General features: G+C 43.2%; 1 protein-coding gene across 1 annotated transcript; it reads left to right on the top strand.

Moving 5' to 3' along the window:
- The first annotated feature begins 13904 nt into the window (after positions 1–13904).
- AKAIN1 (A-kinase anchor inhibitor 1) lies at positions 13905–14877 on the top strand. Its single transcript, XM_078851318.1, has 2 exons — positions 13905–13959; positions 14490–14877. Exons 1-2 carry the CDS (start codon positions 13905–13907, stop codon positions 14678–14680), a joined length of 246 nt encoding a protein of 81 aa, XP_078707444.1. The 3' UTR covers positions 14681–14877.
- The last annotated feature ends 12046 nt before the right edge of the window (positions 14878–26923 follow it).

The following is a 26923-nucleotide window of genomic DNA, read 5'->3' as shown; positions in this document are numbered from 1 at the left end:
TAAAGACAAATCATGCTACACACATTACATATGCAAAATATGTAACCATAGAAGAATCATCAGATGGAAGAAGATTTCACTCTCCCAACTCCTACTGCCAACCTAAGCATAAGGAACTGACCTCAGCTTCCCACTTTGTGGTACACTATAGTGCCACATACCACCCACCCTAATTATTATTTGTATTATTATAGTGCTCAGAAACCCTGTCCCTGGGTGGCATCGCTGCTGCACCCCGTCTCCAAGCATGCACTGCTACTCCCAGTCAAGGAGGTTTATTCTTTTATAACAAAGGTTAAACAAACAGAACACAATCTTAAGTCAATACCTGGTCCCCAGGCTTCAGGACCACCCCTCCCAGGGATCTCTGCCAATCCAGCTCCTGGCAGCTTCCTACCCTCACCCAATGGTTTTGGCTTGGAGCAGCAGCCACAGGCTTGCTTCCCTGATCTTCTGGCTCCACCTTGTTCCAGGGACTTACCACAGGTATAGGCCCAGGTATAGCCCGGTCTGCTCTAATTAGCTGGAGTAGGCACACCTGCTCCAGTCCAGGGGCACTGGGCTCAGTCTAGCCACAGAGACCAACTACCCTGTGATAACCCCATTCATGGACCAAGCCCCATTGTGCTAGGCCAGTGGTTCTCAGCTGTGGTCCACCCCTTGTTCAGGGAAAGCCCCGGGCGTGCTGGGCCAGTTTGTTTACCTGCCGCGTCCACAGGTTCGGCTGATCGTGGCTCCTACAGGCCGTGTTTCGCTGCTCCAGGCCAATGGGGGCTGCAGAAAGGGCGGCCAGCACATCCCTTGGCCCGCGCCGCTTCCCGCAGCCCCCTTTGAGAACCACTGTGCTAGGCACTGTACAAACAAAGAACAAAAAGACTGTTCCTGCCCCAAATAATTTATTCTCATCCTACGAGCTAGGCGCGTCATTCCCCTTGTGCGTGTACACGTACTTGTTGTGCTAGCTCAATGAGAACTAGCACAACTATAAATAGCAGTGCCGCTGTGGTAGCACAGACAGTGGCAGTGGAGGCCTGGATTAGCCAGGCCAAGTACAAACCCGCCTGAATCTGGGGGGTTTCAGATGTACTCAGCACCTCTAAGCTCTGCCTCTGCTGCCACGTCCCATGCTACTATAGCTACATGGCTATTTATAGTTGTGTGTGAGCTCCATGAGAGCTAGCACAAGTATATGTACGCAAGCAGGGGAATTACACTCCTAGCTCATAGTGTAGATGTAGCCTAAGTATAAGACAAGAGACAGCAGATGGACAGAGGAGCATAAGGAAACAATAAAATACTATTGGTCAGCATGATAGGCAGTGATCTCAGCACGCCAGCAGCCTACAGTGTGTTAATGTAGCAAAAATGAAGACAACATGTCCTTTAAGAATTTTTCCACTGGCACAAACCGAGAGGAAGATGTATGGGTTGCAAACTAAGGTCCTGATTCTGCAGTGAACTCCATATAGATGCAGGGATCCACCTGCACACAGCTTAAATTACTATCATGACTGTTAACAATTACTTTATATTACAGGCAACATCCTGTAACTTCTTCCACAGAGACGAAACACATCTACTCCACTTATACCTTACTTCAGCAGTATTCTCTCCTCTCTGCCTCTATTAAAAGTGTACCTAAAAAGAGGTGGTTGTAATTCTTAGCTAATCATAGTCTCCTTTTCTCACACTTCCATCCCAATTTGACATTTCATTTGGGTTTTTTAGTTGTTGACTTATAAATCTAATTTTAGTAACTTTTAAAATATGATTGAGATTGATTTTCTAGACAGCAATATTTTTGTCGGTTTGCTGTACCCTGACTTTATCAGAGTAAAAAAAAATCATAATTGTGCTATCATATTGCAAATAAATAGCACAGTACATTATATAACACCCATGAAAATGCAGATGCATAAAGAGGTTTATGTAAATCATTAGTCTTCCAATCCAAAACCGTATAGTTATAAAATTAAATGGTAAATTTTTAAGGATGGAGAATATATGCAAGTACTACTGATAAGCAGTTTCAAAATGCAGATCTGGTTCAAGATTCACTCAGATTTAGAAGTATTTACATAAATTAAGATTGTAGCCAAGTGAGATAAATTAATCCCCATTGCTTCAATTAAAAGTGCTAAACTACTACCAAGAAATTTGCCAAAAAGAATGTGATTTTTAGTTTTAAATATGGGTAACTTGAAAGCTGTTTACACAAAAGAACCCTGAATAAAGAACAGTTTCTAGTGTAAATGTCTGCTAAATGAAACTACACTGATTGCTACTATGAAGCAGAACCTAAACTTTTACCTCCGATTTCCTTTCTTCGAATGCTTGGGATTTGTGCAACCTGCTATATGTGCTCAGCCATTCTCCTCACATGCATACATGTTCATGCATAATATGTGCTATTAAAGATGAAACTCCTGGCTCCACTTACTACAGCTGCTTTTAGGGATCCTCAATGCTAGTGAGCAGTCACAACTTTGTCAGTTTTCAGAGTAACAGCCGTGTTAGTCTGTATTCGCAAAAAGAAAAGGAGTACTTGTGGCACCTTAGAGACTAACCAATTTATTTGAGCATGAGCTTTCGTGAGCTACAGCTCAAAGTGTAGCTCACGAAAGCTCATGCTCAAATAAATTGGTTAGTCTCTAAGGTGCCACAAGTACTCCTTAACTTTGTCAGTGAAAAGGAAAAAGTGCCATTCATTTCACGAGTCTTCAGTGAAGCTGTGACGTTGCAGTTCCCCTTGTATAGTGCTATCTCTGACAGGTTTCTATTGTTCAGAGTTCCTGAGGTAATCCTTGTGCTTGTGTGCATTTCCTCAATAAGCCATCTGAATATGATGTAACTGGAATATGCTTTATGCAAAAGGTCTCTTGTAAGGTATCATTACAAAGGTTATAACTTACTGAATATGATCATCCTATTTGTATGAATGTATCATTCTTGTACTTGAAACTAGAAATATGAAATATAATTCTGAGGTCCTATTGTAATTATGCAAAGTGTGGGCCATTAATGGTGGTTTAGAATCTTGATGGCTCCCATTGACAAGGACAATTGACTGTAAATGGCTCTGTTTACCTGCAAGCCTGCCTGTGTACTTGTAGGCCAGCCCCTGGGTAATGAAAAATGAAAGATGGATTCCATGTCACCTTTGATACTGGAATCCATCTTAAACCTGGTGCTCTTCCATTTAGAAGGAGGGGTGAGGACCCAGAGAGACAAAGGATTCCTGTCTTGTGTCAAATCTATAAAAGGGGGTAGAACAGGACAAGGAGGGTCCCGTTCATGAGAAAGCCCCTGCTTTTTACTTAAGATGCCAGCTGGAATTAACAAGAACTGTACCGGGGAAAGGATTGGGCCCAGACTAGGAAAGAGTCTAGTCTGTGAAAGAAGCTTATTGGAACATCCTACTTGTTATATTTAATAAAATCACTTTTGTTTATTAGTAAACCCAGAGTAAGTGATTAATACCTGGGGGTGCAAACAGCTGCTCATATCTCTCTATCAGTGTTATAGAGGTCGGACAATTTACCAGTTTACCCTGTATAAGCTTTATACAGAGTAAAACAGACTTATTTGGGGTTTGGATCCCATTGGGAGCTGGATGTCTGGGTGCTGGAGATAGGTGACCTGCTGAGCAGTTTTTGGTTAAAGTCTGCAGCTTTGGGGGTGTGGCCCAGAACTGGGTCTGTGTTGCAGCAGGCTAGTGTGTCTGGCTCAACAAGGCAGGGTTCTGGAATCCCAAGCTGGCAGGGAAAATGGGCTCAGAGGTAATCTCAGTACATCAGGTGACAGTCCCAAGGGGGTCTCTGGGACTGAACCCGTCACAGCAGCCCTTTGCTGTAGGAAGATATGATGGGGTGCATAAACACCACATTGCTTGGCAGTAAGGAGTGATGTCTACTCAATTTTCAATTTTCTAAGATCCCTCATGATCACTCCTCATTACCATCTTGCCACTGCTTTCCTTTAATTCACCAGAAATGCTGCTTCTGTTTCCTGCTAAATACCTGATTCAGCTGCCACTTAAACCAATTTTATACCTTTGAAACTTCATTGACCTTCATGGAACTATTTCTAATTTATCCCTGTGTAATAGCAGGCTCGTGTCTTTAGCGTGTTAACTTCTCAATAATATCTCACAACTTTGTGCATGGATATGTGGAGAGAAGCGAGTGATTCAGAGACTTACTGTAGCATGACTGTCTGTTGCAAACTCACTTCCTGGGGCATACACACATTATTAAAGCCGGTCTGTAACAAGCTGAAGGCAGCAAGTCTGAATGAAGGCCTGCATTATAGGGGGTGAGAGAGAGATTTGATTTCAAGGTCATGCAAGAAGACTCATGATGTTTGTGAGGGGGTGGAGCAGGTGCAGGGGTGTGTGTGAGCGTGTGTGTGCGTGTGTGTGTGTGTGTGAAGGTGACTATATGCACACTGGGTTGACACCTTTCTGCAAATCTTAATCTGTTCTTGTAGTCCTAGTTTATAACTCAGTTTCCCTGAAAGCATTTCCTATACTCCTGTACTTTGAAGCCAGGAAACACCACAGCGCATGTGGGATCTTCCTCACAAGAGGTTCTTGATTTTAAGTAACAATAATTCCATTGATTTATGAAAAAAAGCCTTGGCATCTATTTATAATACTATATTTTCCCAAAATTATTAATTGTTTTTCTTTCATGGAGAGCAGCTTTGATCCCAGCCAAGAGTACTAAAAAGCTGAGCTGCTGATGTACCATGCCAGTTTTCGGTGAAACTGGAACTCGAAGTTTGAGATTGGTGACTCTTTGGGTACGTTTGCACTGCAGCTGGAAACATGCTTTGCAGCTTGTATAGCAAGACAGGTTAGGTCTGCTTGAGTGAGTGTGCTAAAAATAGCAGTGCAGCAGGGATAGAACAGCTGGCAGCTTGGCCAGCTGTCTGACTACAAACCCATCCAGACCCCCTGCGTCTCGGGTGGCTAGCCTGAGCCACACTACTCAAAAAGAGCTAGCATATGTCTGTCTACTTAAGATAGGAAGCACAGTCCCAGCAGCAGTGTAGATGTACCATTAGAGTTTGAGGTTTCCTAAACCTCTCAAATTATTTTGGGGGGTGGGGTACAAAACTACTGAAAGTGCAAACCATTTTCCATGTGTTGTGTCAGCCGGAGTAGCAGTTAAATGCAGTATCAGGAATTGAACAACTAGCTAAAAGTGGTGCTGTTTATTAGTGATAATATAACCACTCCCTGCTCTGCAAGCACTAAGTTGTTTTATTTTACTTAATAGTCAGATAACTTAGAAATTTCTATTATATAGATAGAGGTACTATAGTGATAGGTGCCAGTATAAAAACCTAGATTAAAATGTATGGATACCAAATCATCCCTTCCTACTCTTTGATACCCAGAACAGGATCTTAGTCATTAAACAATGCTAGTTTCTGGACACAATGCTGTTACCTTACTACAGACCCTCTGCTGAAACATGCATTATAGTTAGAGTTTTTTGGAAGTGGACCTACTGCAAAACAAAACTCCTCAGCACCAGCCGCAGCCTTTTCCTGTCCTCAAAGCACCCTGCCTGGTGCCATGGACCAACCCCTTCAGAGCGCCACTCTGGGAATGGAGGTCCCCCTGCACACATGCACACGTACATGGCAGGGGACAGAATTTTCCCTTTGTAAAATAATTAGGACAAACATTCTTGCAAATACTCACACAGCAATATTGTGTGGGGTTTTAGTAAATTGCTTACTGTTACACATTTCCAAATGTCATAGGCTGATCCATTATGTAATGTCAACAAAATAAATCAGTGATTTGCTGGATACTTTCAAAACACTAAACAACAAATTAATCATGTTGCATTATGCATGCTGCAGTCCAGAGTTCTGCAAAAATTCTATCACCACAGGCAAAAAAAAAAAAGTGACATTTTCATGGATTTGGGAAACATACCACACTTAATTGTTTGCCATTTTTCATGGCGGTGGGGAGAACAAACTTCACAGGAAGAAAATTCATTCACATGTGGCTATTCACAGTGTGAAAAATGTCTGTGAAACTCTGTGGATAAGACCCCTGCTGCATCATCTTCAGAAATAAATTCATGTTTAGATTTATATACTATAACCTAAATGCAGAAAATCAGAAAGAACTTGTGAAATAAACATGGAAGTACCCCTAGATAAAGCGGGGGGGAAAGGAACAACATTCAACAGCATCATGCATGGTGCAGTATGTTTTTATTAAGAATAAAAACTGATTTGGTGGATGAAGCAAAGTTTTTGGACACACATCAAGCTTCTAGAAATTTATATGAGACTGCATAAACCCTACTTTAATACATTTTGCTTTGTTTTCAATTTTATATTTATCCATCCTTCTTGATAAAATATCACCTTTAGGACACTAGCTGAAGTTGGCTGATCTCTGACTGCCTTACAAGAGGACAAATTGACTCTGTGATACATTAGTTCTTGGATAATAGAGAAATATTGTGTAGTTTATTGTTAAATGACATTGAACTAAATCCAGAAAACACTTACTGTTTCAAATGCTTGGGAATGGAAGAAACTGAATAGAAGGGAGCGGATAGTGCCAAGAATTCAAGTGGTTCCATTGTGTCAATGTTTTCATCTGAAATCTGGCTTTCAAGGAGTTTGATTTAGCTTCTTTAACATGGAACCAAATTTTGTCAGCTCAGATACTAAGTGTAAATTCTTTCAAAATCTTAAACCACATTCCTATTTTATATTTTGAGCAAAATCTATCTTAAGGTATGGTAATTTAAAAATAAAATTACATTAAGTTAATCATTACATTTCAAAATGACCTTGCTAAAACTAAATAACATCTCTCCTTACAAAGCAGTGGAGCTCACAAATTCCCTTTCTCATAAGGCTAGGAGTTTGGGTGGTGTCGTGCTTCTGATTTGGACATATAACACCAAGACTTTGCATTGGTTTCCACCAGGTGAGAACAATATTTTGCTATTAACCCTGTCATAAGAATCTTAAATTTTATCTTGAAAGATTTGTAAAGTAAAGACTGGGAATTTCTCACAGCTCAAAACAGACGGGCTTCACTCAGAGCTTAATCTTCAGTGGACTCTGATTTACCACAGTTATTATGTAAAGAGCTCCTCTCATGTGGCTTCAGAACAGAGAGCCAATTACATATCTTGATACCTAGGCACAACAGGGCCAATTAAGAATGAAATGAGCTCACTCATTATGCAGAGTTTGCATTATGAGTAAGGCTACATTTTTAGTCACAGGTATTTTTAGTAAAGGTCATGCACAGGTCACAGACAGTAAACAAAAATTCATAGCCCTTGACCTGTCCATGACTTGTACTATATAACCCTGACTAAATCTTGGGGAGGAGGGTTGCCCGGGGTGTGTGTGTGTGTGTGTGTGTGTGTGCTGCGGTTGCTGGTGGGGGGCTAGGACTCCCACTGGTGCTGGGCGGGGGGGAGTAGGCAGTGCCACACGGCCTGGGACCCGCGCTGGTGCGTGTGGGGTGGGTGTTGGTGGGGCTGGCAGGCTCCCTACCCAGCTCCGTGCCTCCCCGGAAGTGGTGACATTCCTAGGTGGGGATATGGCCATGCAGCTCTGTGCGCTGCTTCCTCCCTGAGCGCTGGCTCCACAGCTCCCATTGGCCAGGAGCTGTGATCAGTGGGGATGTGTGGGGGCAGAGCCTGCAGGCAGAGGCAGTGCGCAAGGCTCCCTGGCTGCACCTCCCCATAAGAGCCGAGGGAAGTTGTTGAAGCCCCCTGAGATAAGTGCTGCCCAGACCCTCACCGCCTCCCACACCCCAACCCCCAGTGCCCCACCCAAACTCCTGCTGCTGCTGCTGGAGGGGTGGGGCAGTGGCCACTGCAGAATTCATGGAGATCACGGAATCTGTGACTTCCGTGGCAAACTCACAGCCTTATGAGCACGCTCAAACAGATTTTCAAAGGCATTTATGTGCCTAAAGATGCAGATAGGTGGCTAGTGCGATTTTCAAAATCACTTAGGTCCCCAATCCTCAAAAGGTATTTAGGAACCTAACTCCCATTGAAATCAAGTATCTGGGCCCAAGCATCTATCTCTTGCTGTTGAAAACCCCATTAGGTGCCTATCTGCATTCCTACATGTCTAAAATATCTGGCCCTGTGTCCTTAACTCTGAAATTTCTTTTCTTGGATCAAGACAAATCCTTAACATGATACAATGTTTTTCCTGTTGAATGATTATTCCTGACTGTAGCCCACCTACATTTACTTCACTGCAAACTTTTGGCCAGCTTCTCTGCTCATGTAAATCCTTGTAGTTCCATTGACTTCAGTGGAGCTGCACCAAGTTTACACCAGTTGAGGATCCTGACCCTCTGTTGCTACATCACTCCAATTGTTCTCTTGATTGTAACACTGATGAAACAAGAATCAATGAGACAACTTTTCTTAAGTAAGTAATATGCACCTCTAGTTGTTGTTTTTTCAGTAATCTGGGTAGTTCAAGTGGTATTCCACTCAGATGTGTTCACACCCGGTGCACTGAAAGCCAGAGACTTTTTCCCCACAGCAGTACCCATCGGGGCAGTGTGCACACCCTGCTCCTCTCCATGGACCTTCCCAAGGCCATATAAGGGCAGGGCCCTCAGTCAACAGCTGCCACGCTCCGGCCACCCAGCTCTGCAGGCAGCTGTGCAGAAGTAAGGGTGGCATGGTATGGTATTCCCACCCTTACTTCTGTGCTGCTGCTGGTGGGGTGCTGCCTTCAGAGCCGGGTGCCCGGCCAACAGCCGCCGCTCTCCGGCCACCCAGCTCCCAAGTCAGTGCAGAAGTAAGGGTGGCAATAGTGAGTTGTTCCTGTATGCTGCACAGCTGGGGGAAGTGTGGCCCGAACACAGCCATGGCCGGACCTGCCGTGGCCGGGGTGCTCCTCCCCCATCCCCAACTCAGCCATGGACCTGCTGTGGCCAGGGTGCCCCGCCCCCGGTCCGAACCTGCCATGGCCTATCCCGTGGCCCCAGCCCCGGAGCTGCCACAGCAGGGAGAGGCGCCTCTTCCCACCAGCCCAGGTGCTGTTGCAGGGGGAGAGAGCTGGAGGGAAGTCCTCTCTCCCCACTGTAGCCCCAGAGCACCCTCCTGCACCCCAAACCCCTCATTCCCGGGCACACCTCAGAGCCCGCACCCCAGCTGGAGCCCTCACCCTTGCACCCCCAACCCTCTGCCCCAGCCCAGAGCCCTTCATTCCCAACGCCATCCCAGAACCCGCATCCCCAGCTGGAGCCTTCAACCCCTCCCCCCCCCGGCACCCAACCCTCTGCCCCAGCCCTGAGCCCCCCCCCACACTCCAAACCCCTCAGCCTCACCACCACCACATAAATTTTGTTATGTGCACCAATATGGAGGTGATATGTGACACATCACCTCCATATTGGTGCACATAACAAAATTCATTCTGCACATATGTGGGGAAAATTAGAGGGAACACTGACCATGACTGTCCTTCTAAAATAACCTTGTGACCCCCTCCTGGAACTCCCTTTTGACACAGGACTCCCAGTTTGAGAAACGCTGGTCTCCCCCCATGAAATCTGTGTAGTATAGCATAAAAGCACACAAAAGACCAGATTTCACAGTGGGGGACCAGATTTCACAGGTCCATGACACATTTTTCTTGGCTGTGAATTTGGTAGGGATCTAACTGTGAGGCCTGCCTCAGCACCGGGGCCATCATCAGATCATTTGGCCAGCCATCCTCTACCTCTGCAGTAATTCTGGACAGACCCCTAGACTCTGATTCTCCTCTGAGAAGGAAAAGGGGTCGTTCACCTTCTCCTGGGGTTCCCAATAAGAGGACCCATAAAATAGATCAGAGTCAGCAGACCTTGAAGAGAGATTCATCATCCTCTTCATCTATAACAGGCACTAAGCGACATCAAGACCCAGGAACCCAGGGTAGAGCTGGGCCATCAACTTGTGTCTCCCCGGTAGTGAAGTGGGAGGATCGTGGTACTATACAGTTGACTCCAGAACCATCCGAGAGACAGCTGTTGAGTTCGGTACCTAGGAACACTGTGGCAGTGCTATCCCTTTCAGTACCTTTTATCCTGCAATCCTTTATGGCAGGAGCAGATCTTCTATGTCTCTCTGTGCCTGCATCTCTGTTTACACAAGAGGTCAGCCCTACATTGGTACCCACAGTGATTCTATGTCCAGCACATCCTTTGATTTCAGGGCCTAGTTTACAAATGCTTATGGCCCCAATACTGATGAAGAAACAGGTACTGTCCATGGTCTTTGTGCCTGTGGGGCTGGTGCAATTGCACCCTCTGTCTTCAGTGCCTGCTACACTTCTGACCTTGATATGCATTTGCTTACTTGTTTGGTACCTCGTTGCTTTTTGGAATGACTGGCTCCATCAGGCTCATCAGTACCAGCAGTATGCTCCTTTCTGGTCCTGGACCCATTCATATAGCCATCTCAGGACACCCTTCCAGTAACAACTCAGGTTCCACCACAGTTACTGATGGTACCTCCCCTTCATTGGTCAATATACAGATTGGGATATCCAGTGGTCCCACTGGGATGGGCTCCACCAATGCCCTGAGGACTCATCAAATTTTGAGTCAGAGTCCAGCTCTCGTTCATCTCAGTCTCAATGAAAGGGGTCAGGCAAAACATCCAAGCATCAGGTAGGGGACAAAAATTGGTACTGAGAGCACAGCCACTCTTATAGCAAGGGCAGACCATCCTGGCCCAATATGTACTGGCCTACTGTGCCATAGCCCTTCCCACAAGGGCCTTCAGGGGACTGATGGGGTGGATCTCTCTCCCTCAGGTCAGGACCTCAGCGCTTGTCCAAGGATAGATTCCCCCTTCTGTCCAGTTGTGAGGCAGACCAGCCTCCAGAGCCCCCTTTGATGCAGATACGGGAGGATACCCGTCCTCCTGAATGGCTTCTTGTGGGAGAGCCCTCGCCAGATGATAAATCTTTGCCTCAAGAGGAAACATTGACCCCCGCAATTCTGGCTTTGCCCTCTCTGAATGACTCGGTGGTACTGATTTCCTCTTCTCCAGTCCCAGAGGATTTTCAATTCTACCAAGACTTACTTAAGAGAATGGCTACAGCCCTGGGCATTGAACCTGAACTGGTATAGGAAAATACCCACAAGTTATTGGATATCCTCCAAGCATCTACACTGGAAAGGATAGTTTCCTGATTAATGATGCCCTTCTGCAGCTGGAGAAAATCTTGTGACTCACATCAGCATCTCTAACTCTGTCAGCAACGTCCCTTCTTAGGGGTTCTAGTGTTTTTACTCCCAAACTCCCTAGTTGTCACAGTTGTTAATGAGAGATCGCTGCAGGGACATTGCAATTGACCCCTCTCTCCAAATAAAGAGTCTAAGAGACTAGATGCATTAGGAGGAGAGATTTATACTACTGCCTCACTCCAGATGAGGATAGTAAACCAGCAAACCCTCCTTAATTAGGAGGTGATGTCAAAGTTCCCAGACAAATTGCTGGACAATACAAAGGAAGAGTTCAGGGCCTTCTTAATGATGGCAAAGACTTCACTCTTGTCTCCTCTAGACATTGCAGATGCTTCGTCCAGGTTTGTGGCCTCTGCAATTATAACGGGAAAGGTTATGTAAATTCTGGATAGTGCTGGACATTCAGCAGTCTGTTGAGGACTTACGTTTTGACTGTCGATATTTGTTTTCAGACAACACGAATGAGGTATTGCACTCTTTTAAGACTCACACATTCTGGGGGTGGGAGGCGGTGTATGTCCTATAACTGGCCACCAAGAAATGCCAATATAAGCCTCCTCAATAATACTCTCAATAATATCAGAGGCAACCCTTTTATCTCCCAAGGCAATAGGACTCTCCTAGGAAGAGACAGAAGCCTCAGAAGAGGAGAGCATCCAGTTCCAGTCTAACCAATCGTATTGCCCTCAACCTGCTGTAGGGAAACAGCTTTTTTCACGAATTCTTCAAGACCAGCAATGCAACCACTAGTTAACTACCCATCCCTTCCCCCCCTTCCCCCCCAATTTGGGACAGATTTTCCTCACTTTCTCACTTGGAAGACAATAATCTTGGACACGTGGATCCTAAGTACAGTGGGACTGGGATATTTGATCCAGTTCTTATTTGTCCCCCTTTCCCTGTCCCCTTTCAGGGACCAATCTCACAAGTCTGTGCGCCTTCAAGAAGTTCAGACTCCACTCATCCTAAGGGCTATAGAGAAAGTTCCCCTGCAGTTTCAAGGACAGGGCTTCTATTTCCATTATTTCCTTATCCCCAATTTCAAGGGAGGACTGAGACCTGTTTTGGACCTTCAGGTTCTCAACAAATTCATCAAGCAACTGAGATACCACATGATTACCCTAGCTTTTATACTCCCCTCCCTAGATATCAACAATTGGTTTGCTGCTTTTGATCTTTGAAATACATATTTTCCCAGTGGTGGTATTGCCCAATCACTGGAGATTCCTCAGCTTTCTGGTGAGGGGTGGGGGGAACCGCCATTGCCAGGCCATGGTAATTCCATTTGGCCCGTCTTCGGTTTCTCGTGTATTCACAAAATGTTCGGTGGTAGTGGCGGTCTTCTTAAGGAAGAACGATATCCACATCTTCCCTTAACTGGGTGATTGGCTGGTACAAGGTTCTTCACAGGATCAGATTTGGGGCCTCTTCAGGTTAATCTCTGCTTTTTCAGTCATCTGAGACTCCTTCTGAACAAGGAAAAAGTCACTATTTATTCCAACTCAGAGGCTTAAGTTCATTGGGGCCCTACTCAATTCTGTGAATTTGACTACTTTTCTTCCTCACAGGTTTTAAATGACTCACAAATTGTGCAAGTCCCTCAGATCTCTTCTGTCCACCACAGTTCGGACTTGCCTGAGATTGCTGGGACACATAGCCTCATGGTTGAAATCTGTCTATCACCCAGACACAACCTGAACAGGTTGGTGTCATAGGCTGGGATGTAGGTGGTCAGACCAGTGGTGGTCAGGCCTAATTGTCGCTGCAGGAGTCAGGAGCCAGGAATCAGAGGTGTGGGTCAGAGCCAAAGGTCAAGCCAAGGGTCAGAGCTGGTGTCAGGAATCAAGCCAAGGGTCAAAGCCAAAGTCAGTAGCCAGGGGTGGGTCAGAGAAGTAGGGATCTGGAATAAGACAGGAACCAGGAATAGGACAGGAAGGCAGAAATCAGGAACAAGGTAGGGCTCAGGAGTGAAATGAGAGAGTCCAATCACCTTGTCTTTTTGTGTTGTATCCAAACTGTATGAAAGGGCAAGTAGTCTCAATGCAGACGATTTCAAGATAGATCACCTCCTGGATCACAACAGCATATTGGATAGCTGACACTCCTCTTCCAAGACTCTCAGCCCATTCCACAGGGACTCCACCTTCATCAGTCGCTTTCCTGAGGGATGTTCCTATATTGGACATTTGTAGGACTACCATGTGGTCCTCACTATATACATTCACGCATCACTATGCCATCATAATTGCATCCGGACCAGATGAAAATTTTGGCAAATTAATATTATAGTCATTGTTTAACTAGATTCAAGCGTATACTGGAGGTGAGTCACCTAAGTGGAATGAACATCTGCAAACATTTGAAGAAAAAATAATTACTTGCCTGTTCTGTTACTGTTGTTCTTTTAGATGTGGGTGCAAATTTGTATTCCATGACCCACCCTCCACCCCTTGTTCCCTGGAGTCTTTGTCTAGCTGTCTGGTCCAAAGGAACTGAGGTGGGGGGATTAGGGTAACACCACCCTTACATAGCCTCAGAAGGGGCCATGAGGAGACCCAGGGTGTATATTCTGTCCCGACAGTGACAGATTCTCCTGCAGGGGAAAAAAAGTCTCCAACTCTTGGTGCACTAGGCACAAATGCACCAAAGTGGAATACACGTCTGTGCCCTCACGAGCAGAACTTACAGAGCAGGTAAGTAACTTTTTATTGCAAATATATTTGCAGGTATAGTTTGTTAAAGATTAATCAATTTACACCTTAAAATAATTCTATTTCTGAAGCCAATGGAAATGTTGACACTGATGTCAGTGGGAATTGGGTTTGGTGGGTTTTTTTTTTATTAAAGATAAATAAACTGTTAGAAGCATAGTCTTTCTTTATATAGCAGTAAAGGAGAAGGTGTCAGATATGCTAAGTCTAAATCCTCATCCAAGCGCATAGCCCAAGTAAATTGTTGCCCAAGAGGGTTGGCGGAAGGCTCCTCTGTTCTCAACCTACCAAGTGAACATGTGGCCATTCCACATCTCAGTAGCACTTCTATCTGATGCACACCCCCTCCTCCATTCAGGTGGTGAATCTATGCAGGAACAAGCCATCCCTCTTCATTCTTGCTGAAGGCTGTGTTGACTCTGACAATGTTGTAGATAGATCCACCTTTCTAGATCACCTCCTGTTATAGCAGGTGTCTTAAATTCCTTTTTTTCAAACTTTTTTTTTTGTAGGTGAGAAATCTGGAAATGAACAAGAAGAAGTTGCGTTACAGAATGCCAGCAAACAGATTGTGCAAACTGCCATCCTGCAGGCAGTTCAGCAAGTCTCTCAGGAGAGCCAACAACAGGAGAAGAAAGTAAACAGCAGTGTGAGTCTGCAGTTAGAAAGAGGGGAATTAACCAAGAAGCATGAAAAGAAGTAAAAGAGTGAACTATTTGTTTCAATCCTCCAGTTGGCAGTGTCTCCAGCTTTCCTCTTAGTATCACCTGTGTTGCCAGTGCAATGTTACTACTGTAAAGCAAACCAAAGTATAATCAGCACCTAGACATAGAGTAAAGCTGCAATAGTCCTCAATTGAGAAATATTAAGTGCATTAGGTGACTAACTTCATATTTATGCAGTGCCTCTTAAACATAACAAACAAAAATACTGTAGCTATAAAAGAGTTTCAAGCACAATCTCTTCTTAAGGGATAGTTTTATATGCAAAAGCTTATTGTTAGTGCACTTCTGTATGAATCTTATGTGCATCATCTGTGTCTGTTCAATTGGCAGATATCTCCACTGAGTTACAGATTTTACTACGGGTTGTCTATGTCAACTAAACAATATACTGTAGCGTGTAGGAGATGCATTTTCAGGCTCCTTGAAACACGAGTTTGTGTTTTATTTTGATAGAATGTGGGCTGTGCAAAATAGCAGCTGTAAAATGGATTTGGAAAGTTTCATGCACAAATCTCTTTTCAATCTTTTTACAAAGTACATTATCTATGACTATATAGTTCACTCCTTATGTGCAGATGATGCAAATATCCAGCACATTTCTAATCTTTTGCACAAAAATCATTTGTGAGCCTCAAAGATTCCTTTAATTTTGCCAATAATAAAAGAAAAGAACCCAGGGTATTATACAGCTGCCTAATTCTTCCTCCAGTTTTGCAAATTCATGTATGCTTAGATTTATAATAACTAATAGAATTAAAATAGCTAAAATATGTAAAGCTTTTGAATTTATGAAAATTCAAGAAGTTGAAAATACACTGAGAATAAATTTTGTGATTGAAGACATTTGTTTCCCAATTGCTGGGTCTAAAATGACTTCAACTATTTGCAATTTTAATATAGATTCACATTATATACATGTACACTAAAGTAACACTTTAAAAATGCTCTTAAATGCTAATACCAAATTGAGATAGAAGTGCACGAAGTCTACATGAAAGCCAAATTAATTCAACGTGACTTTTTCACTTTGTGTTCAGCTGTTGAATTGTAGCTTGCATTCCGATACCAGTGGAGTGAAGATGCATTTTACACCAGGCAAGAAATGATCTTGCCTTTGCCTCAAATGAATTTCTATAATACTGGCCACAATGAGCACAAGCTGTAGCACATCTATAAATATTTCACTTGGGGAAAGCAGATGCAGAGTCAGGAGTCTGTGAAGAGGGAGAAAAACTTTCCTAAATGCATTTGCTACTCAATGAGACATTTCTCAGAGTATTCTTTCGGTTTATAGATTAACTGTCTATTACTTGGTGCACCCTATTGCTAGTACTAAACTACTGCCAGTGCTAAACTTCAAGGTTCTTTCTCATGGGCTGAGGTTTAACTCCGTAATAACCACCCATCCTCTAATGTTCTGCTTTGTTCTATTGACTTCTATTGATCAATGCTGATTTAAACCAGATAATGATCTGGCCCAGTCCAAATCCAAATAATTCAGTTTTTGTTAACCCTTAAATGATGGAAAGCTGAACTGAACTGCAATGAAACATCCTCAGCTTACTCACATAGTTTTTAGTTTTTATTTAGTGAATTTCACTAATCAAAGACAGACAAAAACTAAGAGGAGGAAGAAGCTGTTGTGTTGCTGTTTTTTATGGTCATATGACAGATGGCTGATGGGAGGTATCAACCTTGAGCTGAGAGATGGCTCCTGTCTAAACAACCAGCAGATCACTAGTTTCTCTGGAAAAGTAGATCAAGAGCAAGGTCCAATTCTGAGTCTGGCGGGCAGGAAAGGGCAATTTAGAATATGATGTTAGTTTGGAGTGACTCCATAGTTGGAGGCTGAGGATGCTTTTCAGCCACTGAAATTCTTACTTGGAGTGCAAAGGAAAGGAGATGCCCACCATCCCTTTAAGGATATTTTTTTCTGTTCATAGAAAACATCCCAGGTTGTCCTTTTCCTTCCCAAAGTTGCTCTAAATTGTCTGTTTAACCCAAACAATCTTGGCTTATATACATAAAAACCTTCAGTGCAGTTTCAAAATCCCTTTGAAATTCTGGTTCTCAAAACTAAAGTGCAGTGTGTGTGTCATGTTCCTCCTTAGCTTAGTGGCAATATGGCCTCTCGGAATTCTAGATCACTTTTCATTATGTTCAGTGCCTTAGCTATTCTTAACACTCTTTTCCACAGGTAAATCATGTCCACCAATTCCATTGTTATGACAGATGTCTGAGTTCTGGGGAAAAGGGAAAAGAATTCATTCTTTGATCTAGCTGCTTAATTTTCAGATTGAAACTATTCAAGCCTAGGTCACATTAGATTAAAACTACAGATGGGGCATGGAGGAAGCATTGAAAACAATAGTTATCTAAATAGTATAGTTTCTCTCAGAAGTACAGTGTGGGTCTCATATCCATAGTATGTATCTGTAATACATATTGTATACTTAGTCTCTTCTGTTGACAATGGGAGTTCCCATACATGGGTTGCACTCAGAATATGTAGTTATGATTTGCCCTGTGTGTAAGTGAGCAGCAGTGTAGCTCACGGAAGAAAATTTTACCCTATCTTAATGCATATTCAGTATGGTAAAGAAGCATAATCTGCTTCTTGGTATTTGGTAGGAAGATTATGTTTTTGGACAAAAGTAACTGACTAGAAATTATTTCAGATAAAATGGAGGCCTGTTTACCAATACTCAAAAATGGCGGGTGGTGCACATCGCTAATGGGTGGGTGTATATCAGCAGCGGCAGAAGAAAAGCTATCTTCACTAGACGCTCTCTCATAGTGCACAGATAGCAGATCATGGGGGAAGTTGAATGCAGTGTTCAACCCAAACACTCATCTTTTAACAGAGTTTGAGACAATGAAAATATTTAAATTAAGATATAGAATAATTTCTCACACCACTTGAAGAAGAAATAAAAGGAGATATGAATAGATAGAAGTACTCATGCTCAGCCAAAAACAAAAATGCTAAGTAAGACTGGGTTCTTCCATGACTATCCCCAGCCATGCTTATTGATATCCTTCTTGTTAGGTTAACTTCTATAACTTATTTCCAGGTAACTAACTGCACTATATTTGTGATCAAACATTTCCTCTAAAGATTTTGGGAAAAATAGAAACAAAGCATTGTGTCTAATTGCCTGTGCAATGTATGTCCATACTTTTCATCTATAATTTGGAAACACACTTGTTTTAATTTTAGTGCTTATGCATTTTATTTATGACTTAAATTAACATTGTTGCTAGAGTTCAAACATCTTGTATATCTGTTGGTAATATCACAAAATGTGCATGCAACATTTTAATTATAGTTACTGTTCACCATTGTGTCTAACTGATTTTCCACTATCATTACAGCACCTGAGAATGGAAATTGTCAATAAGAATAAACATACTAAGCAGTTAAGGAGCCTCTTACTGAAGGAACTTAATTGAAATATACAGATTGTCATTTTTATATGTGACATGAAATACAAATGCTATTAAGTCGCTAGGTTTATATTAACAGAAGAAGGAAAAAAATCTTGGATTCACTAGATAATCTCTCATAGTGTACAAATAGGAGATGATGGGGGAAGATGAATGCAGCATTCAACCTAAACACAATAAGAATAAAGCTCGTCTGTGCGGGAGAGAGAACCTTCTCTGGGGCTGGTCCAAGCCTATGGAATGAAATCACCCAAAAAATGACCATCACAAACTTCACTGCTTTTGACTTCCAGTGCAAGGTGCATTTCTTTCACCTGGTCTTATCAAAGTACATAGGAACAGATATATCTATTGAAAAACAACAACAGAACCCTACCAAAACAAGGCACTTTACTGCACGTGCTTCTTTAGCTGGGTGTGGGGGAGGAGGAGGGAACAAACAACAAATGTTAGTCACTGTGACTGGGGTCCCAGGAAGCCATGCTGAAGTCACTCAGTTAAGGTGAACTGCAAAGAATGGGGCAATCCCCAGAGCTGGTGAATAGTCCAATACTTAGATTTACCAAACCAGCACAAAACAGCTTCTATAATACCTCACTGGTTACCCAGAATTCAGCAACACAATTCCCTTAAAGCAACCCAGCCTCAGGCCTCCACTGGACACCCAAGTCAAATATGAGGAGGATTAATGAAAATCTTATTCATCATATAAGAAAGTTCTATCAATCCCAAAGGATTGGACACATTACCTCCCAGGTTAATGAATATTCCAGATTATACCCATATACATGTTTACAGCCAATTCTTATTAACTAAAAACTAAGATTTATTAAAAAGGAAAAGAGAAAGAGTATTGGTTAAGAGATCAATATACATACAGACATGAGTACAGTTCTGAGAGCAGATTTATAGCAGAGATGGTGAGCTTTGTATTTGAAAAGAGTTCTCTCAGAATTAGTCCATAGATTATATTCCAATGTCCATATTCAGGGTGATCCAGACAGGACTTTGGCAATCTCAGCCTTATGGCTTAAGCTTCCCCTGCGTGAAGCGTCAAGCAGATCTGAGATAACAGGATCAGGACGCAAGGGGTTTTTATACAGTTCCGGGCCTTCTCTCAACAGCTCGGAGTCCTTAGGCAAACAATAGGCAATCATGGAGACTTTGAGGTAGACCTATTTCCTAAGCATCACCGGTACTTAGCTACACAGATTAAAGTTTATGACCAATGGATAAATTGCCTTATGTTAAAGAGACAGATAGACAATGACATTATTTCACCCAAGATTCATCTAAATGTTAATATTCCCTTTTGATCTCTGAATCAATAGCTATAGTGACAGACAGGAACTGTCTGTTTACATGGCTAACATCTAACAAGATACAAGTAAACCCATACAATTAGTATCACTAATTCTCTAACAATACAGGTTTGCACTTCAGAGTTCTAGCCTATCTAAGATGGACTGGCCCTAATTACCATTCATATACTTTTCTAACGTGTCTCTCAAGGTTAACTCTGGGTCATTTATCCTGCAGGTTGCTTAACCCTTTCTGGCCATGCATCATACTTTGTATAAGTTTCGTTGCAATTATATAACAGTGGTAGAAACAATGATTTGCATCGTCATATTTTAATCAGATAATGTCACAGTCACATTGGTTAATGTGTAAGCAAAAGCCTAATGGGAAGAAATTGTCTCAAGTAAAATTATACTCCATTTTGCTAGCTTTGAATTAGTAAGAAGAAATTGTTCTGAGTTTATTCTTTACTGATTGTGTTAATAAGCGTTCTTAAAAGGATAGACGTTTTATGGCTGTAATTGCCTTATTTACTGTTCGGTGTGAGTAAAAAATGTATGGTAATTCGCTGAAAAAGGACAGCTGGGCCAGTTGGTCAAGAAGGGAGTGGAGGAGTCGAGGGCGCCATCTTTCACCCGGATGGCAGATTGATGACCCTAAAGCAAAGGCACATAGCCCAAGGACAAGATAAAGAGTGGAGCCAGAGGGACGAAATAAGAAACAGCTGTGGATAACTCACAGTAACAATCCAAATAATGCTGATTGGAGCAATCTTGAACAGCTCCGATGTAACACAGCAAGGTCCAGAGACTTGTATGGGAACTTATTACTATAAAAAAAAGGGTGTAGTGTCACGGGACTTTGGGTTCATTCTGGAAGACAATGCGATACTACTGTGATAAGTGTGGTATAAAAACCTATATAGAATAGCTCTGCTAAACGAATATCTTTAAGGAGACTGACCTAGTTGATTTGGAACCATTGGGGATAAAAAAGCTATTCGAAAGGATATGGGACGGACCACATTCCATTGGTTACCCACTCGGGACCCATGAGAGGAAACCCCTTGGCCTTTGCACAGCCTCATGATCTCAATGGAGCCCTACAAGAGTGCAGGGGTCCACATGTGCACAACAGCTTGCAAGATCCTGTACTTAGTGGGTTAAGAAGTGAGCCTATGGTAATATATTCTTCCTCACAGTAGTATGGGATTATCAAAAGCAGAGGTTTTACTCCTGTTGTATTCATTAATCAGGTAGAGGTTCTATTTTGCTTACTTAAAAAAATGTAAGGACATTATTCTCCAAGATCCTGCTTATTTTAGAATATTTCTCCCAGTGATTTATTTATTGGGGTTTGTGTATGGACCTGCTAGTCTTAAGACTTAAGAAATACTAATTCACTTATTTTTGCTTATTTTACTGACTAGCACTTCAGTGGAATTATAGGTTGTGCTATGATGTTGTGGGGATTTTTTTCCCCCATTCATCAAGTGTTTATTCAAGTCTAGCAACAGCAATAAATAATATTACAGAGGAAAGGAAGCATTTTTCAACTGTCTTTAGCAGGTGATCTCTCAAAATACACTACACACTTCAGGACCTTCCAACTCTTTGTGTTTGTTTTAGAGTAACAGCCATGTTAGTCTGTATTCGCAAAAAGAAAAGGAGTACTTGTGGCACCTTAGAGACTAACCAATTTATTTGAGCATGAGCTTTCGTGAGCTACAGCTTACTTCATTGGATTGTTTTGTAACTATATGATGGGAACGTGTCCTGTTTACATACCGAAAGAGAGACATTTAAATTTTGTGTGAACGTTAACCTAAAAAAGCCTCTGTCACACAGTGATGGGTGCTCAAAGGGGAGATAGATGTAGTCCCACCTGTGACTAATCAGTGCTGTGGTGCTAGGGAGCAAGGGATAGCTTGAAGAGCAGCTGGTTCTCATGCAGGCCAGAAAGAGCTCAGCTGAAAATCTGTAAGAAGCAGATAGGCTTCTCTAGTATGTCTAGGGGAAAGAAACTGTTAGGTGATTCCAAGGCATTTGGTTTGGGGAATAAGAGCCATAGGGGGCATAGAGTTAGAAGAGAGATACCTGGAATAGCAACCAGAGCCTGGATGATGGTGCATTAAGGTTGCATCCACTGAATTACAGTGTAGTCCCAGAACGAGGGGAAGTATTTTGTGAGTCTAGGCTCACTGGAGTGAGACCACAACCTGGATGTTGGTTATGGTTATGGTTATGGGGAAGCCTACCTGCATGGCAACACAGCTCCAGGAAGAAGCCCTGGAATCAAGGGAAAAATGTTTGTGAGATCAGGACTTCGAGGGGATCTAGTGAAAAGACTTCCTAGAGAGGCCAGGGGCTAGACAGGGACTGGCATAGTGACCTGGATTGAGGGCACTGGGGACAGCTGGAATCTGAAGCCTTGGAATAAGAGTGAGTTGGAGCCCAAAAAGGAAGGGCTTGGGGCTGAAGGGGCAGAAGGTATTCTTTAAGAGCTTAATAAACTAACCCCCCAAGAGTGGGAAATGGCATAGTACTCTGGTTTACGAATGAATTATTGGAAGAAGTAGGAGGGAATTGAGTGCAAGGGGATCTACCATGACAGATGTACTTTGTGGCTACAGCATCATGGTACGCATGCCTGAGAAACAGCCTATTTTTCCAACTGTCATAACAGCAGTTGAGATCACCTGATGTAATTGAACTAATACTGACTAGACCTAAAAAATGGGGGGCTGGTGGCAGGATTTTGTTAGTTGCAGGACTTTAGCTCTGAAATGCCATTCCCACACCCATTCACAAAAGTCTGACACTCAGTCCTCTAGGTTTTTGCCTGAATGGTGATTATATGGATTGGGTTCCACTCAGTGGTAGTTGAGAGGCTTCTAGCACTGAAGCTGAGTGAGCGAATGTAGTTTATCTGGTAGTATTGTTCAATAGCCCCAGACTACCTGATGGGAGGTTTTTTTATTATTTTATTTTAAAAATCAGGGGTTTTTTAAAGTCCAGTTTGGATATGTTCAGCTCAGATCTATGGGCCTATGCTACTACCTAAACAAAGTGATTTAGGGAGAAATCAGGAATGATAGACTGTAAATTGTCTGTCATTTACAGATCTGTAGGTATTACAATATTGAAACATAAAAAGATAGCTTCTGCTGTCTCACATTTTCTCTGAAATAGACATGGGAATTTATTTTTCTTATTGCATGGCCCTGTCACCTCCCACTTTTGCCAAAAACCCTTTCATTAAAAATATATTTAGGGTAAAGCAGGTATGTCATAACCAATATAAATTCTCTGTGAGGAATCATTCACTTCTCACGTGAAGAGAAATTACTTGTAACTGAGGCTTGGAAGTACAGAAAGGGTTCTTGTGAAGAGGCAGACGAAGAAATAAGGCAGGATTGCAAAAAACCCTGACATAATCTAGCAATAGGCCACAGAAAGCCAAACGGCATCAAGCAGCATAATAGGAACACTGAAAAGTCTTGATTAATTAAACACTCTACCATCAACAGGAAATCAAAAAGCCATGGGTTGACTCTTAGAATCCTGATGTAAGCAGTGTCAGGATGAGCTCCACCCTGACATCTGGTGGTGAGGTGTGGCAAGTTGTGGAAAAGAACTTCAGGGGCAGATCTCATTTGCATAGGCACACCCACCACGCCTAGAATGAGGCCATAGCTGCCCAAGTGGTCACTTTGGCTGCTGTGGGATCCCCAGTGTCTCTGTTATTGGGGCAGGAAGAATAAATTGTTATTACCCTGATTATGGGAACTGTGCTTGGAACTGTACTTGGCCTTTTGTTATGATGGAGGGACTCACATCAACTAAGTAGCAGTCGCTAGGCAAGGGTCATGGGTTCCAAAACTCTGTGAATTGAGAGAGGCTGGGGACAAGTATTAATACTTGGTGGCTTGGGCCCCTGGGTGAGGGCCTTACATGCTAATTGCACTTCCTCCTCTCTCCACTGTGGAATATCAGAGCTAATTTTGATTCCATTAGGAGTCTAGTTACAGGCTGCAGAGCTCACTTTGGGCTAATGGTGCACCAGCACTGAGGCTCCCCTACTACAAGCTGAATTCACCAACGAGCTGAACTGACTAAGAGCTGAAATCACTGAGCGTTGTGTTAAGTAGTGGGGGAGCCTGAAGATACATTGTGGAGCAGTTTGTGGGACGGCTGGAGTGCCTTGTGGACAGGCTGGCAGGTCATTGGATGGTGGGAGCTGCTTGTGGGACGTGGAGCGGAGCAGTTCGTGGACCGGCTGGTGGAGCGAAGGCCTATGGAGCTGTGGGGCGGTCAGCTTCAGATCATGTAATGTGCCCCTTATCTCTTCCCCCCCCCCCATCTCCACCAAGGTTGGGAGGTAAAGCTCTGCAGATAAACTTTCGAACTCTGGGGCTGCCCTGACCAGGGACAGAGACTTTTGGGTCATTGGACTTTTGGGACTTTGGGTGATTTGGGGTTGCTGGACTCAAGAACCAAAGGGAAAAGGGCATGCCCCAATTTGCTTGGGGTGGTTTTTTTTTTTTTGCTCATGGGTTGTGTTACGAATCCTGTTTCCCCAACATAATGCCACATTGTTTCTCTCTGTTATTAAAAGGCTTTTTGCTACACTCAGACTATGTGCTTGCGAGAGGGGAAGTATTGCCTCTTGGAGGCGCCCAGCGGGGGTGGTATATATTTGTCCCAGGTCACTGGGTGGGGGCTCGAGCCGGTTTGCATTGTGTTATTGGAATGAATCACCTAGATATTGAACCCGGCCCTTGTTGCTGCCAACTCTGACGGTCAGAAGGGTTACACTTATTCAGGCCAAATTTTCATCAAAGTCTCCCAGAGTTTTGAGAGAATAAGGACTGTACGCTCTGATTCAATACTTTAAACAGAGCTTCACATTTTAGGACCAAGTCAAGCTTTTATTCATAGAGAAGATCTTTGAAAAGAATTGTCCAATTAATATTAATGTATTTTTCTAGAAAATGTGCATGATTTTTTTTGAGGCACAAGGATCTTGAAAATACAATAAACTAGGGCATTCTAAAATTATTATTCATTCATTAATAGTCCCAGGTCCAAATTGTGCTCTTGCTTCCATAACGTTCAGGGAAGGAAAAAGAATAATTGGTGCAACCTCATTCAAAGGAACAAAAGTCTGAGTGGAGAGGGTCTTCCACATCCTACCTTCTTTTCCAGCTAGTAGATGCAGACTCTCCATTACCACTCTAAAGTGAGACACTACATGTGAATGATATCAGGGCATGGATGAAGCTAGCTAGCTGAGACTCAGTCCAGAGAAGACTGAGGTGATGTAAATTGGTTTGGAGAAAAAGCTGAAAGAAATGGCAGAGAACATCACAATCTATCATTGATAAGGTTTGCTCTACATATGTGGGGGAGGTGGAAAATCTTGGAGGCTAGTCGGACTGTAAGAGCAGGCAGCAGCTATGGCAACATCCATTTTTTTCTATTTGTACACAGCCAGAAGATTGCATTAGTTTCTTTTGGATGCAGATTTTGTGACTGTTATGCATGTCTTTGTCACCTCTGGAGTATACTGCTGCGGTGTACTCAATGGGACTACATCTCAAGGGGCTATCTGAAATTGAAGCAGTTGCAGAATTAAGAGGTTTGTTTGTTATACAATACCTCTTGCTGGGAGCACATGACACCAGTGCTTTTGGATATGTGCTAACTGCCCATTAAGTAGCTGGTAGACTTTAAAGGATTGGTTTTGGCCTTTAGAGCCCTAAATGGCCTGGGGACTACTGTCTGAAAGACCACAACTTTCCAGACCATAGTGCCCCAGATGAGATCAGTGAGGGTGCCTGCATTAGCAAGTATGAGTGAGCATACAAACCAGATTCCTGTTTGATTGCATATAGCTGCCTGCCAGTGAACTGTGCCCTACAATAACCCACTCTCATCACTATCTGATGAGGTGAAAGGACTATACTGCTGAAAGTGCCCTTCACAGTGTAATTATCTAGTAAAGAAGGGTGGGTAGGCTATATAATGTAATGAATCAATTGTTTCATTCCTTTATAGCTCTAAGAAGAGTGATATTACTATCTAAAGCCAATCCAGCACAGAAAAGGACCTAAACACTCTGTCTGTCCGTGCCTTGGTTGTGGATCTTGGTACATAAAGTTCTGCTGAGCCAGCTTTCCCACAGAACCCTTAGAATCAGCTTCTCACTTATCATGGTTACTTTCCAGATTATGCTCCGTGCAAATTTCCCCTGTCTGCCATTCCCCCAGCATCAATATGAACATTAACAGAGAGTTGTAATTATTGTACACAGGCTCTTAACACAGCCTTTCCTGCACACCCACTGTGAGAGTCATGTATAAAACTATGACTGGGGAAAGAGTATCTCAGGGTATGTCTACACTACGAAAGGTAGTGAATTTATAGAAGTCGGTTTTGTAGAAAGCGTTTTTATACAATCAATTGTGTGTGTCCCCACAGAAAATGCTCTAAGTGCATTAAGTGCATTAACTCGGCGGAGTGCTTCCACAGTACTGAGGCTAGAGTCGACTTCCGGAGCGTTGCACTGTGGGTAGCTATCCCACAGTTCCCGCAGTCTCCACTGCCCATTGGAATTCTGGGTTGAGATCCCAATGCCTGATGAGGCTAAAACATTGTCACGGGTGGTTCTGGGTACATATCGTCAGGCCCCCGTTCCCTCCCTCCCTCCATGAAAGCAAGGGCAGACAATCGTTTCGCGCCTTTTTTCCTGAGTTACCTGTGCAGACGCCATACCATGGCAAGCATGGAGCTCACTCAGCTCACTGTCACCGTATGTCTCCTGGGTGCTGGCAGACACGGTACTGCATTGCTACACAGCAGAAGCAACCCATTCCCTTGTGGCAGCAGATGGTGCAATAGGACTGGTAGTCGTCATCGTCATGTCCGAGGTGCTCCTGGTCACCTCTGTGAGGTTGATTAGGAGTGCCTGGGCAGACATGGGCGCAGGGACTAAATTTGGAGTGACTTGATCAAGTCATTCTCTTTAGTCCTGCAGTCAGTCCTATTGAACCATCTTATGGTGAGCAGGCAGGCGATACGGATTGCTAGCAGTCCTATTGCATCATCTTCTGCCGGGCAGGCAAGAGATGAGGATGGCTAGCAGTCCTATTGTACCATCTTCTGCCGAGCAGCCATGAGATGTGGATGGTATGCAGTCCTTCTGCACCGTCTGTTGCCAGCCAAAGATGTAAAAGATAGATGGAGTGGATCAAAACAAGAAATAGACCAGATTTGTTTTGTACTCATTTGCAACCCGCCCGCCCCTGCCTCCCGTCTAGGGGACTCATTCCTCTAGGTCACACTGCAGTCACTCACAGAGAAGGTGCAGCGAGGTAAATCTAGCCATGTATCAATCAGAGGCCAGACTAACCTCCTTGTTCTAATAAGAACAATAACTTAGGTGCACCATTTCTTATTGGAACCCTCCAT

The sequence above is a fragment of the Lepidochelys kempii genome, chromosome 2, assembly GCF_965140285.1.
Source record: "Lepidochelys kempii isolate rLepKem1 chromosome 2, rLepKem1.hap1, whole genome shotgun sequence".
Classification (NCBI taxonomy): Eukaryota; Metazoa; Chordata; order Testudines; family Cheloniidae; genus Lepidochelys; species Lepidochelys kempii.
The sequence above is the reverse complement of the archived record's forward strand: the minus strand, read 5'-3'. Positions and strand labels throughout refer to the sequence as shown.

Excerpts from the sequence above, each read along its gene's own strand:
- AKAIN1 (XM_078851318.1), top strand. The coding sequence starts at position 13,905 with ATGCACCAAAGTGGAATACACGTCTGTGCCCTCACGAGCAGAACTTAC. Across the intron at positions 13,960-14,489 it reads GAGCAGAACTTACAGAGCAG|GTGAGAAATCTGGAAATGAA; the intron begins GTAAGTAACTTT and ends TTTTTTTTGTAG.